Source organism: Lepisosteus platostomus, chromosome 10, assembly GCF_059453375.1.
Source record: "Lepisosteus platostomus isolate fLepPlt1 chromosome 10, fLepPlt1.hap1, whole genome shotgun sequence".
In the NCBI taxonomy this organism is placed as follows: Eukaryota; Metazoa; Chordata; class Actinopteri; order Semionotiformes; family Lepisosteidae; genus Lepisosteus; species Lepisosteus platostomus.
The window spans coordinates 9132562-9155946 of record NC_142620.1 but is presented as its reverse complement, the minus strand read 5'-3'; the positions used below and the strand labels follow the sequence as shown (position 1 = coordinate 9155946).

At 39.4% G+C, this 23385-nt stretch overlaps 1 protein-coding gene across 2 annotated transcripts in view; it reads right to left on the bottom strand.

Moving 5' to 3' along the window:
- Nucleotides 1-23385, bottom strand: part of LOC148653225 (latent-transforming growth factor beta-binding protein 2-like) — a 126879-nt gene that overhangs the window by 13579 nt on the left and 89915 nt on the right. The window contains exons 20-34 of one of the 2 annotated variants that reach the window (XM_088647963.1): nt 20725-20847; nt 20253-20375; nt 19888-20013; nt 19522-19647; nt 18253-18378; nt 17941-18066; nt 17352-17477; nt 16319-16441; nt 15499-15624; nt 15246-15371; nt 14304-14429; nt 13341-13460; nt 12712-12837; nt 9722-9844; nt 8112-8240 (exon numbers count right to left, since the gene is read on the bottom strand). In XM_088647963.1, the coding sequence (XP_088504089.1) occupies nt 8112-8240; nt 9722-9844; nt 12712-12837; nt 13341-13460; nt 14304-14429; nt 15246-15371; nt 15499-15624; nt 16319-16441; nt 17352-17477; nt 17941-18066; nt 18253-18378; nt 19522-19647; nt 19888-20013; nt 20253-20375; nt 20725-20847 (1875 nt within the window). The remainder of the gene's footprint in view (nt 1-8111; nt 8241-9721; nt 9845-12711; nt 12838-13340; nt 13461-14303; nt 14430-15245; nt 15372-15498; nt 15625-16318; nt 16442-17351; nt 17478-17940; nt 18067-18252; nt 18379-19521; nt 19648-19887; nt 20014-20252; nt 20376-20724; nt 20848-23385) is intronic. The other variant, XM_088647964.1, reaches the window with a different exon arrangement.

The window sequence follows — 23385 nt, the reverse complement described above, 5'->3', positions numbered from 1 at the left end:
GCCAATTAAGAAAAGAACACGTGTGCCTGTCTGAGGGTGTAGATGGCCGTGGGCGAAGGAAGCGCCGTGCCAGACAGGAGTGCGCCTGCAGCAGCCCAGCTCGGCCCTGTCTGACTGGGAAATCCTGGCGCCCCCGTGTTGCACTCCCACACAGCTGGACCACCCCCAGACCTGGAACAGCGCCACTCGGTCAGGACTACCCGGGTAGGGGCTTTCTTACGCAATAAAAAAATAAAGGTTTTGGTCTGGAAGGGCAAGACTGTGGTCATGGCTTTGGCCTTTCTCCATGGGGGTGGGTGTAATTGTGGAACGGAGGTGGTATGAAATTAAAAGAAACAAGAGATTTCGTGCTGCGGGCCTTTTCAGTGTTCCAAATAGCACAACATTTAGGAACGCTTCCTCAAATATCTATTAACTCTCCATGTTCTCTCTGAGTGAGCTGCACTGGAAAGCTTCCACGTACTGTATCATGGTTTGAAAGCCTCCCCCCATCTCTCCACATGGTGCAGACACACTGCTGGACATATTTATCCCCACCTGGATTACCTTACAAACACACTGAATGCAGGAGCAATGGCCTATTCTTTCTTATTGCATTCTGCCCCAGTTTATCCTCATTCTGACAAGGCCTTATTCCTGAGCTTATTCTTATTCACTGTGCGAACACAAAATGGTACACACTTTGTACACGCCATAAACCCTGACTAACGCTTCACACATGTTGCAGAATCACTATAGGCGGTAGAATGTAAATCTGTTAATTACTCAAAAAGCTTGGTGTAGAAATTTATCAGACAAAATGCAGCCTTAGAACACTTTTTACATGCCTAGGGTGACATTCATCAGAAACACCTGCAACAAAACCACAGGACACCTCTAATGTACAGTATCTGTCTGGAGAAGCCTTATTAAGATTGTGAAAACAGGTAGTGAACCTCCACTTTCCTTTTTAGCCTCAATATGATTAAGAAAAAAAAATTGAAAGTATTGAAGGGTAGAAGAAATCAGCGCTGAGGCTTTAAAAGTACTTTTTCAAGGATACGACAATAGTCCATTTGGGATCGTGATTACACACACCAGTTAATAGTTAGCACAGACTTCTGACAAGGCCGTGAGCACACAATTGGAATCAGAACAAAGACTGAAGTACAGAAAGTAACAAGCTATCCAAGTTCTTGCCTCTGTGGGGGTTTCTGCCTGCAGTGCTCTGACACCAACACTAACACTAACCAATCAAAGACACAACACGACTACTGCCATCATTCTCCACCCTCATGTACACTGTAAACCCCGACAGACAGAAGCTTAACACGTGTTGCTCACTGTTGAGAAACCTAAGAACAGTCAGAAAAGTCTGTGTATACAGGTGGCCGTGTTTTCTGCCAGAAAAATAATACACTCAGCTATAAGTTCTAAAAAACAAAGACGGCATCTCACAATTTGATCCGTAAATTTCCATTGAACTTGCTTATGCAAACCTTTGCTTCAGTCTTTTTAAGCAAGGGACTTTTTTTCCCATGAACTTGTGGTTACAACAGTGTTGCCTAACTGGCAAAAACTGTTTTTTAATATTGTTTTAGAAGTCTGGCATCCTTTCCAAGACTTGCTAATGAGGTGCGATCTCCAGCTACAAATTGCATCTAGCTGTGAGAGACAGTGAGGTGTTGCTAGGATAAAAGCCTACCATTTCCACGGGTGTGCTTTAAGAAATTCCACTGACACCAGTAAATTTCAAGGTTTAACAAGGCAAAAACCAAGATCATTAACAGCAACTTCTCCACCTGCCGTGCAGTCAGAAGTAGATGCAGTTGTGGTGGAGCAAACGCTTACATTAATTCAAAAGAGCAAGGTTATAAGAAAAATATGCAGGCCTATTCAGTTACCTAAAACAAGAACAGAAAATGTGTCTATTTTCCTCTATTTCAAATTTTGCGATTCTTGCTTCATCCAGTAACAACATGGATGCTTTTGTTTATCTTTGTCTTATTTCATATGCAAAACATATCCTGAAGGGGAAGATCATTTGCTTTCTACAGTGTTACAGATATTCCACAGCATATAAATGTGTAAATTCTAACTATTCTTTTGTGCATGTATTTATGTGTTATTAAAGAGCAGTTGCACTGGACTTAAATCTGATTGGGTTTTGAATGGGACACTAACGCTTCCATGCATTACGTTTCATAATTATGAATGGCATGACGTTTTGTTAATCTCATGGTTTCAGTCAGTAGGAAGAGAATTCCATGTTCTGAATACTGAAGAACAAGTTACTTGGATCGCTGTAACCAATTTTCATGGCATATAACTAAGCATTCGTATTTATAGACATTAATCTTCTTTAAAATGTGTGGTAACTGTATTGCCCACTTTCTTTTTATGCGTGTCCTACATTAACCAACCAAGGACCTGTTCCTTAACATACGACACTGTGGATATACTTTGAAAAAAAAACAAATTTTCCAATCTTTGCATCCCCTCACTAAATGCCTGACATACAAACCCCAAAAATGAAACTTTCTGACATTTGTAGCACTCAGTCAAGGTGATATCCAACTGTCGAGAGTGCAAAAGAGCAGTCCAGATTACAGAGAAACAAAAGACTGATCTAAACCTTCTGACACGAGTGCCATAAAGAGGTCTTGTGACATCACTAATGTCTTTATGGTATTTTATAATGGGTCTAACTAAAAGCTGCAGAACAAAATATTTGGTAGGAAAGAAAAATGGGATAATAAGGAACATATTTATTTAGATGTGAAAATAACTAGTCTAGAAAGCTAGACAACATGAGAGAGGAGAAAGACTGCCAGATAAATTGAGTAAGACAGTCTTCCCTGGAACCCAATTTGCTCTTGTTTTGACTTCCATCCATTACACTACAGATCAGAAGTATGGAACTGACTGCAGATAGAGAGCACTCCCAGAGACATTTCACTGTGCTCTCTCCTGACATATGGAGTGATTTACACAGCACATACTGTAAGAAGAGCAGTACACCCGTCCATAGTAAAACCACCACACGCGTGACAGTGGCGGCACCCATACGAACAGTGCTTCTCTCTCTAGACCAGCAAACGCATTCATTAAATAAAAGTCTTTCATAGGTATAGGATATCCTTGTTGCCTCTTTTCAAGGTTTAACAGCACAGGAGGTCTCAGTACTGTGGAGGCTTGAGATTCAGATATTGGCTTAACTCCACCAGAGTGAATGCAGAAACGCTGTGGTCTGCAATAAGAAGGCACGACTGGAATTGGAAGTGGCAACACCAGTCTTGGATTGAACTTCAACAATGATTGACTGCTGAACAAGAAAACGTTTATGAGCTTGCATACACACCCTTCTCCCACTTCGCTAAGACTCCTTCTGGATGATACAAATGTAGAGAATTACTGGGTACAATGTGGCACTCCAGTCTAGAGATTTGAAAGAAAAGAGTTCAAGCTTGGACTCTTAAAACACTACAGTAAATGAGGAAACTCACTGCAGCTGCTGACACTTTTCTTGCAGATTAAGTTCTGTATTTCATCTTGTTTGCAAGACTTTAGCTTTCAATTGAAATATTTAAGTTAATAAATAAGGGGGGTTTGTATTGTAAATAGGATGAAGGAGGACTGATTAAGGTTTGTTGCTCACCAAGTACCATTTATTCAGCTCGCTTCTTTATTCTAAAGAAGCTGTTAGAGATTCCAAATGCACGCTGTACTGCTGTGCTGAACAGTCTTTAAAAGCCAATAAAAAGCTGTTGTTCTTCTGCACAACAAGGCTAATCAATCCCACAATCCCACAAACAGTTCTTTAGAAACTTCTAGTCCAATATAAAAGCAGTAATGAGAAAAGCTGCACTTGGTTTGCAAGTGAGAAAAGACTAACGACAATATTAACATTTTCTTCGCAAACAATTCTTTATTCGCGTCAGAGAATCTGATGTTCTGGATAAAATCATCACTGTTTTTTCAGGCCACAGAAATTCATCAAAATAATGGCAATATCAGACACACTCTGTCACACCGGGCCCCTGTTGTATGCTATGTACGAGAAGATGAAGCCAGTCTTTATTCATGCTGACAAGTTTCGTTCTGCCAGTCATAACTTGACAGGAGGAGCAGGCTTTAACACGCCCCACCACTAGATGGCGTTACTAACTACAGAAAGGAGCCGCATGGAATATGATGCTTTTCTGAGCAATGTCTTGCCAAGCAGTTTGTGCGGATGGAGGGTGGAGTATCCTATATAAGTTAAGAAACCGAGAAACAAAAGTTTGAGCTATCCATGTGACCGCATTAATAACTTGGCCAGTGCCCCTCTACCAAACAAAAGAATTATTCTTCATTACTTTAATATTGTAAGCACATTTTTGGAAATATGTTACGTTTGACAGAACCATGAGTTAAGACCCACACACACCCACTATTAATGTGCAGCACATTGCACTGAATACTAACCTCTGTGGCTGAGGTTCTGCTGTTGCATTTCTGTTATTACTGATGTCTTATTCCCTCAGCACTTGACAAGCAGATTGTCTCCATCTGGAGGGCTTATTCATACATTCAAGAAGTGTGTTTTATACTGTAGAACTTGGGGTCCAAACGCTAATTTCTTTTACTTCGCTTAAAGTATTCCTTGAAGCCACAGGTCGTTGTGCATTTCAGATCAGTTCTTTGGACATTTTCATAATTTAAGAAACAAGAAAAAGTGTTATTTTTAACATCTGACCTGGAAGTACAAGGCAAAAGTTTAAACTGAAAAAATATCTCAATTTTTCAGTTTAAATGTCTCAATCACTTGCTGAACATCCTACTTGTTCATTTGTTTCCCATTACAGATCACTCCATAAAAATCTAAGCCAGTGAGCAAGAGGTCAATGATCCCATTGTAAACGCAAAAACATTTCCCTGAGTTAACACCCATCTTATAGTGGTACTGTGGGACTGACATAGCAAACTGACCTATTTCAAGTCTGTTTACTAAGGATAATGCTGCTGTGTTACCATGCCCATTCCTGATTGAGAACTGCTAGCGGCCAGCTTTATAGCAGGGTGATGCCCAGCCATTAGAAGACAGGGATGCAGTTATAACAAGGCTTTGCTGAAATAGCCCTGTTTTTGTTTTTGTTTTATGACTGAAAAAAACTAAGAAAGCAGAGCCAAAAACAACCCATTACAGATATTTCATTTCTCGTGGGAAATCAGAAATTACAAGGTCTGAAATTTCGTTTCTTCATTATGATTGCTGAGCAAAAAAATTAAGCAACATGTTATTCAGAAGACAACGCTTTCAACGGGGTTTGGAACAAATTCTCATTGTTTAAAACCCCTGTGTTGGCGGTGTCAGGTAAATAACTTAGGTCTGAGGTCTGTAAATCTAACAGACATTTCCCGGACAGTACAAACTGTTCTTTCCTTGCACTAACTGCATACACAGCCTGGAGAAAGTTCTGTCTCAAGGACAGCTGGCACTACAAAACAGTAGCAGGACTTCTAATGCAAGACAAGGGTTACATATACTATTACTAGTGACAACCACATTGCTTTCATGGATACTAAAAACGTCTGACTTTTATAAGATGTGATTCTAAGGGCCAGTTTACAAGATATACATCCAGCTGCACTTTCAACAGAACCACAGAAGATAGCATTTCATGCAGAGGCAATAAAACCTTAGGGCAACATGCTTCACCCACTGCTCAACTTGTCTTTTCCCTTCCTCTCTTGCATTTAGTAATGCATTAGGGCAGTTCCCACATTTCCCAGTTTAGTCCCACACCAAATTTCAGTGTTCCAGACCCATCTGATTAGACAGCACGTGCAATCTCGCAGCTCTCAACAACAGTACATCCTTCATCCTTCCCTTATACTGTATTGCACTAATGTTTTTAATTGTCAGACTTCTAATAGAATTTGCTCATTTCACTTAACTGTGGGCAATTTTGTATTTGTATTTTTTCACTGTAAAAATAAAACATATGCCCATTGGCTGACATTACATCTTTCTCCTATGCTTGATATTATTTCATTTTAACTAATAATATTACGTAGTTGATAATAGTTCATTTTTGATTTTGCGCAGCACTTTCAGCTTTATTGTGTTAAGCTTGTTGTCATTAATTAATTTAAGGTGTTTTATTGTACTTGTGTGTTCATGTTTCCTTTACACTAAATTTTGAAATCTGTAAACATTTCTGCCAGTTGCCAGTGCCAGGTGACTGTAGACAAAATGCGAAAAAATATGCACACACAGACTGCACTCTACTGTTAAATTTAGAAAGATTAGAAACTATTAAAAAAAAGATTAGAAAAATAAATTTTGGTGAAAAGACAAATTACATCTGCATTTATCTGTACTTTATCATATGTTCAAAGTCTGTAAAACTTTCAGCAACAGGTTTAGAACTTGACATTTGAGCCTTGCATAGAAAAGAGGGCTAGCAAATTAGCTGGCCATCATATAACAAAAGTGGGTCATTGTATATTAACTGTTGTAAATCCTTTTATTATATTAGATAACATTTCAGCAGCAGCAAGGGATTCAGACAAAATGTCTCTGTTTAAGCAAGATATTAATACGGAAAAAATCATTTACAGCTGCATCAGCCTTGGCATCCTTAAAATATAAACCCCTGAATTCTGGTTTCATGTACAGCACGCTACAGTATGAATCCAGCCCGGCACATCTGACAAAAAACCTCTATTAATCAATGAAATGTCTGTTTCTACGATATTTCTACTATACATCAATCTTTTCGATCATCATGAGTTTCCATGCAGCTCTCTTAGATGTTTAAAGGCAGCACACCTGTTGCATGGGTTAGCAGCAAAGAAGTCTTTATTTAATAGACATGGATTCTGAGAAATGCCTGACAATTGGATGTTGTAGAGTTTGCACCTCTAGGGTTCAGAAATATTGCTTCCGTACTGGTGTTTAAATATACATTAATTCCAAATATTTCCATTTTCTAACACAGCATTTTATTCTTTATAAGGAAACACAGGAGGCTCTTTGTCACACGCAATGGAATATTAAAAGGGAAGTCATTTGTATGGATTTTCAAAGAGATTTTGAGAAAAAAAATTCTCCCTGATTTGCTCACCAAAGGGTCTTTATACTGTATCATACTTTATCCCAAAACTACACTAAATTGTGCTACACTTACCTAGAATGATTTCTTGAGTCATCTCCATATCTCGGTTATTTGTCCCAAATTTCTTGCTGATTCACTTTATTATGATGGGTACAGATATTAATGTTCTTTTTTCCGGCTGGGCTGCCTATGTGGTTACTGGCCATGTGAGCCCATGGTAAAGTAATTTTCTTAAATGAGATTTTGGTTGACCTGCATTTTTATGTGTTTCAGTTTTTAGTTGATTAAGGCTTTAAAGACAGGGGAAATGATATGCAAAGGATATTTAAGCAAAAGCTTAAAGTCAGAAGACCTCTCACTAGAAATCTACAGTAGTTTTCCTAAGGACTCAGTTTTGAATTTGCTGTCAATTATTATACAGTTGTTATGGTTAAACACAAGTTTTACTTCTTCTAACTAGATGATGTGGTTTCACACGCATTCATCACAGACTGTTGCCATCAAAATACTTTCAGCCCTTCCACATGATTATCTGAGACTTCTCAGATAGAAACAATGAAATTAATAAATTGCCCTGCATATACACAAAGTATCAACATTTATTACTCCTGTTGCCTCTGGCACTCTATTGTCATTGTTAGAAAGATGGGGTCCCCTTATTCTTTCATTGTTTTCTAATGACAGCTGCTATTTGAAAGTGTATGATATGAAGGATATGCCCCACCCCCACCTCATCCTCGTCTTTGTCCAACCACTCACATCTGATTATGTGTTTTTTCTGCATGCAAGACTTTTTTGACAGACACTTGCCATGTGGTCTCCAACCCAGCAACGCAAGACAATGTTTTTTACGGAAACTCTATTGCATTGCACGAGTCGTTAAATGGAACTGACAGTGAGCAAGAACCTTCCCATCACATCATGCATACTACGTACATTGCTGAGGTATGAAATTGGTGGAGCTTGACAAGGTCATGGTCAGTTCTGTCTGCATACAGTGGACTCTTGCAGAAAAGCTGCAGCACTCACCACAGTCTCTAGCGTCTTCACCATAGACTCCTGACGCACAGCCCATGAAGCAGCGGTACGATCCCAGCGTGTTCTCACAGCGCCAGGTGCCACAGATCCCAGTTCCGTACTCCTTACACTCATCCATGTCTGGGAAGACCAACAGTTGCACAGGGTCACAGGCTGGGTCTCTCCCTTCCTACAAAGCCGCAGCTCGAAACAGGCACCAGGCTGGCCGGTTCCAAGGCAAACATTTTTACAGCAATTTAATAACCTCTGAAGAAACAGAAAAGAACCACCAAAGGGAAAAACACTTCTGCCTCACAGCAGGGTAATTCATAATCCCTGATGGAAGATTTATTTGAGTGGCTAGTTTCACCACCTGAAGTGGAAAGGTGGACATACAGTACAGAGTCCCGCTGATGGAGCCACAGAGACAAAGCATAGATGCAGCACGTCACGCTTCAACAATCCAGATGAATATCTAGTTTTGTAGCTGACATTCAGATAGCTGCTGTGAGAAGAAAACATACATCTGTAAGAGCAGCAACACTTCAAGACCACTTCCATCAACTACTAAATAAAAAAGAAATCTACTTCCAGTGCTAGAGTCGTGCCCGTACTGGCTCATGAGGACTTCACAAAGCAATAGCCCCTTCCTATGTGATAAAGTGCTTCTTGCCATAAATTTATTGTCCTTTTTGTCTTGAGCAAAGTTAAGCGTTTCTAAGTTTTGCCCTTCTATTGGATGGTTTTCACATCAATTTGCATGGTATACTGTAAATGTGGTTTCCCTTTGGCTTCTGTACTGTTTAGAATGAAGGCCGTATAGACAATTTTTCTGAGTGTTTCGGACAACCTCACATAAAATGTTGATATATTTTGTGATACTGGATTATGGACAAAACAAGTTTCATCTGCAGATCTGACAAACCCTGTTAACCTGTGATACTGTAACACTGAACACCACAGAGTACCTCGGTATAGTAATGAATATTCTGAAGTATGGAGGATATCTGCTCTTAGCACTTTTAAAGTTTAAAGAAAGCAACTACATATAATTTAAATTATTTTATTTGTAAAAAGCATACAAACAACAAAAATAGTAAAAGCTGATGTGGGGATGTAGATTAATGTGCCAGAAGCAATTCGGAAAAAGATCATGTACAGTATATGTTATGAGCATCAACACTCATAACCTCCACTAGTATTTTACTGTCATTAGTATAGTGCTCTAAAGCTTAGTTTGAATGAGAAGCCCTGCCTGCCTTTTAGAAATGTTTAATATCCACTGATTAGAATCTTTAAAAAAACATCTGAAGGTAGACTTTTGATGAGCTGCCAACATACCATTTTGTAATTGAACTCAATGTCTGGTGTGCATTCCAATAAACATCATCTGTCTGACTTTTCATTTGACAAAACAGTTATATCAATACTAAAATTAACAAAAGTAATAGTAATAATAAGATTAACAATGTTGGCCTCAAAGAAAATTTCACTAGATCACTGTAGAATTGTTTCTGTATAAAGTAAGAAAAACATTGTAGAATAGTGTATGGGTAAAACAAGGTCAAATAGCAGGGGAAACTGGGAAATGTGATATGTCAATGATATCCACCTGTTCTTACCTTCACAGTCACCAGCTTCATGTGAGAACTTGTATCCTGTTTCACATACACACTGGAAGGACCCGTCTGTGTTCAGACATTGTCCTCTTGAGCACATGGTCCCCTCACTGCACTCATCCACATCTGGTGAGGAGAGAAAGAGAAGAGAGAGATGGCCAAGTCTCATCTCAAAGAGGCCAGGAAAGTTTTCTAGTCAGCTTCCGGATTCTACCAATCCTCAACATTGTTGTCCACCAACTACTGCTATCCTTGGGCTCAGCTATACTGGAGATCTGCATCTCGACAAAGGTTGACTTTAATATGTGATTAGGAACCACCATACTTCCTATAATTTATCAAAAGAAAAACTGCATAACGATGACATCACATAACAGTCTTGCTCAAGGGAACCTTAAGGGCTTACTGTATGGGTACAGTCCAGCACTTAATCCGAGACCTGTCCACACAAGGTAACTATAGAGCCCTCCATCATGTATCTCCACAAGTGTTTAACTCAACTCATTGCCAAAATCCTTTAATCTCTGTGACCGTGGACTTTTTTAAACCCAGTTAAAAGATTCATCTTTATACTGCAACTCCAGTGTAAAAGTCCTGTACTCTGTGAATTTGGTCAAGCATTTTATGCTGTGTTCTATTGCACAGTACTGTGAGTTTTTTTTAAAAGCATCTCCAATAATTTTTTTAGTGCCCACTAAATTAACTGTTACGAATTAAGAAATTAACAGGCCACTCCAATGTGCACTAATATTAATTTTGCTTATACAAGTGATTATTAGTTGTTTAAAAAAACAGGTTTACCTTTGCTATGCAACTGAAAAAAGAATGCAATAATCCATCAGGAATCTGAAAATCTAGATGTGAGCCAAATACACATGTAGGAACCAGGTGACAGGAAGGGTGAACTCTGTGTTGGTGCTTAAATATGGTGCAAGCTTTTTGCACGCTTATGAAAGTTGACACTTTAACTATCATCCCACAGCTCTTTCATTAGGCAACACCTGATTTCATTATTGCCATCACAGACACTGACTTTTCCAACCTGCAGGAGCACGCTGAAAGGTTCATAGTTGATTTAACTTGCCCTGTCATTTCGTTAAATCACTCTGAGCGCAGCATGAAATCCCCCTCCACTCTGCTCTTGCAGTCAAGAATAAGCAAAAGCTTTTATTTTACCCTGTCCACTCAATAGCTGTAAATGTCGCATGTAAAGTAGGCGGTATAAAAATACTCCATTCCACTGATTTATTGGATAATTAAACTGCAATATTTTCAGTGGCGGTGAGCCAATACACATTGAATAATACAATGTTCTAGATGTTGTCTCTTGCTTCAGACAAATGACCCCTGGGGAGAATTTAACAATGTTCAAATGTTGCCAGGTCCCTACTTGCAGATTTACCGAACACCTGGATCTGGACACAGTGTCAAAAAAAGAAAAATGAAGGTCCTTCTTTAATACATGCCTGACACATTGCATAGACCATAGACCCTAACTGGTAAACTTGGCACATGGACAGTCAAGCCACTCTCGATGCATATTTCTAGTATGCAAAATAAGTTTTCCCCCCTAACGATAATTGTTCTTTGAAAGATGAGAACTGTCTGCAATTTAGGTGCCAAGATCCAATTCTGTTATAAGTTTATTCTTACCACAACAATGAGTTTCATTGTGAGAATACTGAACAAACTGGTCCAGCTTTCAGCAATGTACCGTATTTTTGTTAAACTGGATAAAACTGGGACAGCAAGAACCAAAACCCAAAATAATAATAAACACATCACAATATAGTTCATCTTCACAATCCTACAGATGTGGAAGTATATAGCCCATGGTGATATCAAAACTACAGTACATAAAATATCATAACTTGACCGATTCTAAATACAGGTTGAAAGGTGAGGATCAGATTCTACTTCACATGTTGCTGATGGAAACTTTCTATACCGTACCTGCAGAAACAGGAACAGGGTGCGATTTTTAAAAAGTCTATGTCATGTCATGAAATGACTACTGATCTCAATAATTTAAGACAGTTAAGCAAACTGGGACCATTACAAATCTTATAAATCTACATTTCTACATCAAGATAACTATATAATAATATACTCTAGATTTAAACATCAAAATAGAGAATATAGTGTGCCCTAGTGAAACGGAAATACAGTGGCCTAGGATACCAATAAACATACAGTACATACTGCACATGGGTGAGGAGAGAGCTGAAATCTCTGTACAGTAACAATTTTCAGCAAATTGCTTTGGGTAACAAAAAAGCAAAACCACAACCGTCCTTTAAATAAGGAATGTGGAGAAACTTAAAAGAGTTTGAAAATATACTGTATAAAAACAGTTATTTAATGTAAGATAATTATGTTTTTAAAATTATTCTGCTTACACGAGGTAGAAGGGAACTGTGCCTAACTATTGAAAAATGTGCTATATGTGGTAAAAGTAAACTTGAACTCATAAACAAACATGACTCACAAAAATACATCAGACTGTAATAAGAGGAAAGTCAATAAAATGTGTACTGAACTGACAGAGGTGAAGACATTTGTCTTAGACTGTATTAGACTGGAATTTCTGGGAACCTTTATTCAATACTGGTGTGAGCTTGTAGAGGGAGTGAGTGAGTCTGGAATGGTGTCAAAATTTCCTGTAATCACACAACATCAAAGCTGACTCTTGATGTCTGGCCAGATACAATTGGGAGTATTGAATTATTTTGTTCTTTATTCATTCTCCAGAGAGAAACAAGTATTTCTTAGGTTAAACAAACTGGCACCCAAGCAGGCATTAGGCATACTCGGAACGCAGGAATGTCTGTCCTGCCCAGTTACTGGCAAGTCTTTAGCGCAGGGTAATAGATGGAAAAGGTCTCACTACAGGAGGCTGTCTGGGACTGAAGAGAAACGCTGTGTGAACCCTCAATTCCTGAACCCAAGAGAAGATTCTGCTAGGTGTGGGGTGGCTGGTTCTGCCTCCTTACCCTGACAGCCCATTCCATCTCCAACGATGGTGTAGCCAGGGGAGCACAGGCAGAAGAAGGAGCCTTCTGCATTCAGACACTCTCCACTTAGACCACAGATATCTGGGCTAAGGCACTCATTGACGTCTGAAAAAAAGAACAAATACCAACTGAATTTCTTGCAATGATTGGTGCTCTGCAACAAAACAGTGCCAGCTAACAATGTCAGGTTAATTACTGATTTTCTCTTTCCTTGTACTCCTGTGAAGGAACAAGTTATCTAAAAGTATTCCTGACTTCCTTCCACCATCCTACTGTTCAAACTTCACCTGTAGATTGGATTGGTATTATGATTTCTATGCCTTGTAATAGTTTTTTAATTTCCATACTTTTCTTTTGTACTTGTTCTTCTTATCCTAGAATTGTAATGATTTCTGTGCCTTACTTTGTTTTTGGCCATTGTATTGCGTTAAATTATTGCCTTAACTATGTTCTTGTTTTCTACCACTCTACCATATGAACAACACAAACTACGCATTTTTTTTAAGGGCATGGCCTTTTGTTGAACACAAGGTGCTTTTAATAGAAGCAGCAAAAGAAAGTAATAATAAATCTGCCCTAACTGCATGGGAGGCTTCCATTCTCAGTACCTCTGCATGTGGAACCATCAATGAGCTCATAGCCGTGAGGACAGGAGCAGCTGTAGGACCCAGGGGTGTTAATGCAATCTCCACCAACACAGCTGTCAGCATCATCACATTCGTTTTGATCTACACAGGCAGACGGCAAAGGGGGACAAGTCAGGGAGACTGTGACAGAGAATCATTCACAAGTCACGGAAGCTGTGAGCACCAAAGGTCTCGTGCTTTTGATTGTCAGTAATAATTCCACAATGGTTTTAAATCTGAGGAGCAGCAATCCTGTTGTCCAGCACTGTCTCAGAGTTCATGACCTACTTACCCAGTAAGTCCAAGGGTAGCCAAAGTAGTCAAAAATAGGCCAGTCAAAAGGACAGTGCAAACTTTTTTAAAGTGTCCTTGTGCAAAAAAGTGCTCTCTTGTGCATTTACAAAAGGGAAATACATGCAACAGAAATAATAAATTGCTTTATGTTTCTTCAAGGAATATACTACTAGCAACACACAGACCAGGTTACACCAGAAAGACTGTGACCAGACTATCTTACTACACCATGCCATCTTCAATCCCCTAAACTCCACCCCTGCTCCTCTTGATGGACAGGTGAGCCTCCATTTAAACCAGCGCTGAGGCTGACACAAAATGGTGGAACAAACAGACCAAGGATGACAGTGTGGATCCAGAACAAGTGAGAAAAGACTAATACTAATAATAACATTAAGAATGTTTTAACATATAAGAATCAGGAAAATGTAAATGCAGAAATGCATAAACAAAACACATTTTCAGGAGTGACAAGTAAATAAAGAGAACCCTCAAAAGAGGTTATGCAATGAGGATGGTCAACACCCCTTTGCTACACTGTAGTTATGTTCTGCTTTAGAGTAAACGAGCATTGGTTATTGAAAAAAAGTCTTCTTTAAAAATACTTCCATTCCACCCTTAATATGAGCGTGTTATGCGTTATGCAAATACCTTCACAACTCCCTTTGTCGGCAGAGAGCTTATAGCCTCCATCGCAGGTTGTGCAGGTGTAGGAGCCTTCTGTGTTGGAGCAGACGCCGGTGGGACAGGCCCCCGGGGAGAGACATTCATCAACATCTGTGAAGACACACCGGATGACACAGAGTCAAACAGGAGGGAGGGGGACAAACAGCACAGAAGGATCTTGGCATGGTGCTCATCACCAGGCAGCAGCGCAGGCATCACCACAGAACACTGCCAGCCTGGGAAGAGCCAACCCAATTGTTAGACCTCAGAAAGTTAATAAATGAAGCTCTTGGCGATGATGTTTTTGTGAAATAAGAAAGCTGTGAAGATATGGTATTCTTTTTAAGAATAATATTTGCCCTTCTAAGTGCAACGCAGATATGTTTTCACAGGAATTTAATAACACATCTTCATTAATGGGGCATAACAGAAATTTTCAATGAAAAAATATAGAAAAAAACAGTGCTTACAGTTAATCAGATAACCACTGACTAAACAAAACAATTTGTGCTCAAAATAAACACAATAAATGATTCTGGCCATTCATAATTAAATGCTAAGAGATAGCTAGCTTAGTGTAAACAGAAAACCCATTATTCACAATCTGATGATTTCAGACAGTCGATGGGTGCTGGCTGACAGACCAATCCATCAGTAAAAACACTAGACAAGGCAGCTATAAAGCTGTCCAAGCTCAAATGGAGCCCAGACTGGGGGAAAAAAAATCAATGATGTTAAACAAGAATGCTTTATTTGGACTTTAGAGAAAGTTTATTATTTTTATAACAAATACCGAAAACGATTGTATCTTATTCTCTCCGGAATGTTTGTAGTAACTCAGAGATCCAAAAGCTTTATCAAGCCATTACTTCAGAGATTACAGCCAGCCTGCATCCGCAGCTGGGCAACCTGGCCATGTGATTCTACCTTCACAGCCGTAGCCATCTTCTGACAGCTCATAGCCCTCTTCACAGCTCCTGCAGTAGAACGAGCCCTGGGTGTTCTTGCACAGCCTGCCTGGGCACACATTTGCCAAAGAGCACTCGTCCACATCTGAGGAAATACAGGGACAGAAACAAAGCCAAGTGAGTTTAGATTACCAGTGGGTAGTAAAACATCAGGCATGTTAAAGAATTAAAACGTCAACATAATGAGATCTCTTTAAACGCTGCCCTGCTACCTTCACACGTGCTGGCATCTGCAGAAGGCCTGTAGCCAGTCCCACAGGTGATACAGGAGTAGGACCCTGGATTATTGTTGCACACTCCGTTAAAGCAAACACCAGGCACAGCACACTCGTCAATGTCTAAGACAAAGTTTAGAGGACAAAAAGATGAAAACAGATGATGAAAATTAATGACAAGCACACAAATACAATGTATATCACACATTATTATTCCTTTTCATTCATGTCAGCAGGAATTTCAGATTCACTTAAGGTATGAACAGCAGGATGAAATAAAAGAAACTCATACTACTTGTTTTGAACAAATTAAAGATTACTTTGGCTGAGAGTGAGGTCACTCTTTAGCTGAAGGTCCTATATATCACAGAGAAGCTGGAAAAGCCCTTATACCATTTTACAGTCTCACATCTGAGAATCAGCTGGACATATGAAGGTAAAGACTGGAGAGCATAATGACATACAGTAGCTGTCCTGTTCTCAATACATAATAAAACAATATACTGGAATGCCGGTGCTGTCTAATTGCACAAAAATGTGAACAAAATTAGCCAATATTTATATTTCAGATACTGACAATCCCCACAAGAAAGGGTACTTTGGCCTTAAAGAGCTTCATTTGAGGAACACCAACCTGGCCTTATGTTGATGTACTCCCAAGAGGTTACTGGACTGGTAGTGGTGTTGGAAATTGTGGAAGGGTATTTATTAGTGTGACCAAGAAAAAGCAGTGTGGTGGCCTGTATTTGTAATCAGGAATGGGTACATGTCCCCCCTAATTTCCATTAGGAAATCGTTACCATTTTCACAGGCCTACCTTCACAGCTCTTACTGTCTGGGGACTCCTGATAACCTAGGTTACAGCTGCACCTGTGTGAGCCTTCCAGGTTGACACAGTTACCATGGGAACAGACCCCAGGCAGAAGACATTCGTCTTCATCTTCGAGAGGAAGAGTAGAAGACAGACAAAAATACAGTCCTGTATTAAAACAACCACTTGAAAACTAAAAATGAAACAGACATTTGTAGGATCTTGTTATAAGGATGAGGGGCAATTATATCTTTCACAAATCAGTGGTGTGCATTAAATACATTTTATTTCTCTGTTTATGTTTTGATATTGGCACTTTTCTTCCAATATTATCACCTCAACTCACTAGTATAATTGTTTTACCTGTGTGGGATGGATGGGGACAGTTTATCCAAGAACCCGCAAGGTTGAGCTACCTGCCATTTTTTTACATTTTGATGAACAGCATCCACAGCAGCATAAAGTCAGATGGCACCTCTCAGTGATAACACTGTCATTTTACTGGCTCCAGCGCAGCCACATAGCTAGCTTCTACAAGCCATTTATCCCCTCATGAACTCAAGCCCATTGAAAAACCATCTGGACTTGGCTAATTATGCACTGGTATCTGGAGAATTCTATTTGCCATCAACTAATGACAGCTCATCACCAAGCCTGGGCTGTAGGTTTATAAGGATTGATAAGCATTCAGTACTGTATATTTACTTATTTTTTATTAATTTATACTGCTGATGCTTTTAGCCAAAGCAACTTAATGTGTATCCATTTACACTAATGTGCATTTTACTGGAGCCCAACCTAATCTTTAAACCCACAACCCTCTAGTTTCAAGTGCAGAGCCCTGACAAATTCACCACACTGCTGCTTCCCAATTGTGATCCGAATGATTGCCTTTACTGGTTCAGGGACCTGGGAACTTTCAGTTTTTTTTTTTAGAAATAGTGTAACTATCTGGATACTTTAAAATGGAAATGCAAAGATTAAAAGGTCTATTTAATGACAATTTAATGACAGTTCTTGATTAATAGGGCTCTTCTACCTTCACACGTGCTGGCATCTGCAGACGGCCTGTAGCCAGTCCCACAGGTGATACAGGAGTAGGACCCTGGATTATTGTTGCACACTCCGTTAAAACAAACACCAGGCACAGCACACTCGTCAATGTCTGAGACAAAAAGTTCAGAAGACAAAAGGACAAGAGAAAAAATAACTTATAAACTGTCTGGACTCAGAAGAAAAAGATAAAAAGGCAGGAGAAAAGCTTTGCAGGTTGTCCACCAAGAAACTCACAGTCAGTGAGAAGATACACCTGGAACTAATTAGAAATCTAGCATTGTTTGAACGAGTGCTAAATTAGTTTATTTATGCAGCTAGGAGGATAGTGTATTAAATCAGAGTGAAAAAAGAAATAAACTTTACTTTCTGAAGACAAAGAGTCAACACAGTGCTGGCTAACCCAGAACTCAAAGTTAGGGAATGTGCATAATATAATAAGGAATCAAAGAGGAAATGAGAAAAAACACTGTGTTAAGAAACATCCTAAGCAGTCAGCAACCTGGAGAACAGAAGAATTGGATATTGCAAAACATACTGTATAAGCATGCCTTATACATTTGGAATTTCCATACCTTCACACTGATGTCCATCCTCTGATATTCGGTATCCAGGACCACAACTAGTGCAGGAGAAGGAACCTTCAGTGTTGGTACAGATACCAGCTGGGCACGCATTAAAGGATGCACATTCGTCGATATCTGCAAATGATACAATAGTACACATCCATGAAGAAAAGACAAATGTTTTTTTTTTAATAAAAAGAGCACCATTAATACTGATCATAGTATAAAAGGCTTACAAAAAGCCTTTGTAAAGAAAACCAGCTCCAGTAAGTTGGTTACAAACTGAAGCAATAACATTTAAAATCCATTTAGCTAGCTTACCCTCACAGCTCTGTCTATCTGCTGATGGTCTGTATCCTATAGGGCAGGTTGTGCAGAAGTATGATCCGTTAGTGTTAGTGCATATTCCAATGAGGCAAATGGAGGGGGAAGCACATTCATTGATATCTGTAAAGATACCACAAGAAAAAAAAAATCATCACCAGGCTAAGTAGAATACTACAACAAAAAACATTTGTGTAAGAGCCTTCCAACTGTATCACACTTATCAATTTATTTTCCTACCAGATCTCTTCACTGATCTCTGACATTTGCTGTAATGCCTTTCTGGTTATTACTTTCATCTGAGATGGTTACTATCTCAGATTACATTACTGTGCTATGGGATAGTAATTGATAAGTGGGTTAACAAACAGCTGCCATTTGTGAAAACCTAAAGTCATGACGTTGGGCACTGAGAAGCAAACCAGCAAGGATCAAACCAGTAGTTTTTAGAATCCCGCCTGCACCATGGAAAGGAAAATATCTGGAGATGCACCATCCTTAAACACAACCAGAGGCTAAGGACTTTGTGTGCTGTGCACAGTGTGGTTGTGAAACCTACAGTGAAAATCTTTTGATGGTGCAGGCTATTGGCACAATTCCATGTACATTAACCTGAGGCATAGAAAATATATTGAACCTAAATTCCAATATATTTAATACGGAAGGAGGGGGAGCCCAAAGGAAATCAGAAAGAGAACCCAAGGTTCTTCAAAAGAAACAAAATATCTATGGACCAGGCAATGAAATGCTTATAATTAAATGACAGGAGTATTAGGAACAAAATGTAACAAATAGACGCTACTGTATTAGCATGTGATTATGATGTCATTGGACGACCAGCTACTGTGTACTCCAAGATTTAATGGTATGTCCTACCCTGACAGGCTAAAAGATCTTTTTAGTCCAGAGCAGAGGAGACTACAAGTGGATCTGATTAAAGTATTGAAAATCCTTAATGGCTCTGACAAATTCAACCCAGAGGACACAATTACAAACCATATGACAGTGTATTTGAAACCAAGAGAAGGAGGCACTTTTAACACTGAGGGTTGTGAATGTCTTTTGCTGAAGCTATCATCCTGGTTGCTTTCAAAAGGGGTTAGTTGAGATCCAAAGATCCTTTAGTCACTAACAACCTAACATATTAGATGGTTTGAATGGGCCTCCTCTCTATTTTCCTCCTACTTATGTTCTTCTGAAAAGAATGACAGGTAATTGCTGTAATAAGTGACATGGGTGTACCCAGGTAGGTAACATCACACTAACCTTCACACCTCTGCTTCTCCAGGGAAAGCCTGTAGCCCTTCCTGCACTGCAAGCATGTGTAGGAGCCTAATGTGTTAGTGCAAACTCCACCGGGACAGACAGAGGCTAATGCACACTCATTGATATCTGGGACAAAGACAGGCAAGGAAACTTAGATGCACTGCATGTGTCAGAATGCAAATCAATCTGGTAGCCAAGAACAAGTCAACATCAAACTGCCAACAGCCCTACTGAAAGAATGATACAATGTAATGATGCAATATGTTTCATGGGCAGTACATGATTAATTGACACAATATGATTTCTATGCATTTGAGTTTCTGTCCTAGCTGTATATTTTTCAAAGCTGGTGAAACTTTACTATACCTTCACATGTCTGCCCATCTGCCGATTTCCTATATCCAGGCCTGCAGCTAGTACATGAATAGGAACCTTCAGAATTGGTGCATATACCACTGGGACACACATTACGTGTTGCACACTCGTTGATGTCTGAAGCCAAAAGAGAAAAGAGTGAAGATAATATTTATAACACAAAGTATATTTTCTAACCATAAGACACAGAAGGGTTAAAAAGTCCTCTCCTCACAGAGCTGTGGGCCAACTGTAAAACAGTTCCATATACTACATGTAAATCTATATTGCAAGTATGGAGTGTTTCTAAAAATGTTTACTGAAATTAGTCCTAGTTTACATTTTTAACGATCGACATTTTTCCGGGCCTACTGTACCTTCACAGCTCTTACTGTCTGGCGACTCCTGGTAACCGAGGTTACAGCTGCACCTGTATGAGCCTTCCAGATTGACACAGTTACCATGGGAACAGACCCCAGGCAGAAGACATTCATCTACATCTTTGAGAGGAAGAGTAGAAAACAAATATAAAGTTTGATTACACATTAAATTAAAATCTGGAAATTCTCAACACCCTGTCAATAGGTTGACTTACAGGATGACCAAGAGAAGTGGAAATGTTGACTTCACTAAACTGGTCTCATTTTGTTATATTTTCAAAACTTTGAATTAAAACTGGCTATCAATAAAAAAATGGGAAAATCTTAGCATTTTCTGTGAGGTAACATCAACATCTGATAGTAAATACACAAGCTGTTACTGGCTGTCTAATTTTCTTTCAAAAAAGTTTCCTTCATACTGCAAACCTTGCCTAAAATTTGAATTTTGAAATCTGAACTAGAGGCCTACCTTGGCAGCTCCCACTGTCTGGTGTTGCTTGGTAACCCGGGCTACAGCTACACCTGTACGAGCCTTCAGAATTGACACATCTTCCATTGGCACAGGTTCCAGGGACAAGACACTCATTTACGTCTGGGAACAGTCAGAGGATAAAAGTGTATGTTAAGATAACCATACACCAACAGAAACAGCCTGATCTCAGGACAAATTCTAAAAAAAGATTATATATTTATATATAGTTCAAGTAGGTAGCTGTGTTAGCATGTGTAGGCTGCAAAGAAACAATTAAAGGTTGTTTCCATGCTGAAAAGAGAAGAAAAGAATCACAACGTTTCGGCTGTGGAGCCTTCTTTGGGTGTCATACTTTAATAAACCTTTATTTGTTCCTATATTTATTTATATATACTGTACAGTACAGTTATATACACTCACAAGCATTAAAGTATCCACACAATACAGTACAACTTGTATAAACATTCACACACTAATACTGTAGAATATACTAGGTAAACCTCCAGAATTAAGAAGAAACAATATTTTTTAGAATCTTAATACTTGCCAGGCAGGGAACTGAAATGAGATGAAAGATTTTTAAAGATTTAAGGTACTTTCCTAATGCATTTGTGGACCAATGCCGTGAAGTTACATGCCTATACTACATCTCTTTCATGTGTGGAGAAAGGGAAAAATGCAGCAAGTCATTGAATCAACAAAAACACAGAACAATCTTTGTTGTGTATATAAGTAGAAGTCAGTGCCAGATCTCTGTCATCCATTCCTAAAATCTTATTTTTTTAATCTTTCTGCATCTTTGAACCCCTTCCACGATAAGCCTGAATGTCGACTGGAGTTTGTTTTCAGTTTCAGAATGCAGATTAACTGGCAGTCAGTGGGGTACTACTTAGCAGAGTTAATTTACCATATGAATGGCACAAGGTTCTATTAAAACTCAACATTTGCACTCATAGTTCTTTTTTATTATTAATTTAATTCTAATTGCAGTCAGCATTTGTTAAAACAGCAGTTCAGTTTTATGAAACCATTTGCCTCAGTTTTCAGGGTTCATTTGTTGGGGAAATGTCATCATACGGCTGATTTTTGTTTAAAATTACCAATTAATAATGTAGACTGCTTATTTTCTTTTTGCTCTTTTTATAATTTCAAGAGTTAAAGTAAGATTTTGTAAAAAAAAAGTTCATTTACTGAAACAATTTAGAGGAACGGTAGTTCACTTGCCTTAAGACTGAAATCACAAGACAGCTTTTGAAGAATGCAGCTTTGTACATGATAGCAAGGCAAGTTGACATCCTTATTCTGGCACTGTTAGTACTATATTTGCTCTAACTACCGCATGTTAGAACAAGCTACAGGTGTGACATTAACACAACAATATTTAATATTATATATATTGTAACGCAACGGGGGCTCAGGCGGGCGCCCTTGCCGCATTAGGTCGGCCCCCCACAGTCGGGGGCTCGAACCCGGGACTCCCGCATCACTCTGCAGGGACCCAGCCCGGTGAGCTAAAGAGAGATCTCTCTACAGCCCAGTAGCTGTAGTCCTGCTATCACAGGGAAGGGCGGTGACATCACCTGCTCTGGTACGTCGGCTCTTATACAGTGCCTGTCGGCCGTAAGCGTTACACTCTCCCCTGCTTAACTCGCCGTCCCCGGCGAAGGGCTATCCCACCCCGCTCTGACACCAATGTAACGCAACGGGGGCTCAGGCGGGCGCCCTTGCCGCATTAGGTCGGCCCCCCACTGCCGGGGGCTCGAACCCGGGACTCCAGCGTCACTCAGCAGGGACCCAGCCCGGTGAGCTAAAGAGAGATCTCTCTACAGCCCAGTAGCTGTAGTCCTGCTATCACAGGGAAGGGCGGCGACGTCACTGCTCTGGTAAGCCGGCTCTTACACAGTACCTGTCGGCCGTAAGCGTTACAATATTTTCAGTTTCAGGAGGACTGAGGACACAATGTGCTCTTTGTTTTTCCTTTATAGTCAGAACTATGACCACCGACAGAAATAAATACCCCTTTTTTCAGTCTTTCAAAACACCCCTAATTTCTCCTTTAATCTACTGTATACATCTCATCAGAGCTCAAATCTGATTTTTGCACAATTCTTTATTCACATCAGATTCTCTTTTGCTTTAATGGTTTGTATCAAAGTTTTGGGGTCCCACCAGGATAAAGAATACAGAAATGGTATTAAAAGGAATCTTCAACTGAAATGATACATTTGAGAATTAATTTTTACATTTTATTTTTGCTTCTTATTAAATCTGATATAATTTTCTTTTTATGTAGTCAATTACACAGCTTCCAGATAAGTTTACTGTTAACACCAATCTTTATCTTCCGGCAGCACCCTAGTGGCAAACCAGTCCCATTACTGACTCAACTGATAAGTCTTTGCCTCTGAGGTACACAGCAGTTCACGTGGGTGGCTCTGCAAGATGAGGCAAATCACTGCCATTGAGAGCACTTGAACGGCCACTGTTTTCTCCTTTTCACACTTTCCTCAATAAATGTTTTGCAACTTCAGGTTATCCAAAAATAAGAAGAGGCTTGTTTAAGGCCACAGCCTAATGAAAATATTTTGACTCTCCCAAATTGAGGTATTACAAGCAATCTTTACAGTGGTAAAAGGTACCCGAGGTCTGAAATAACAT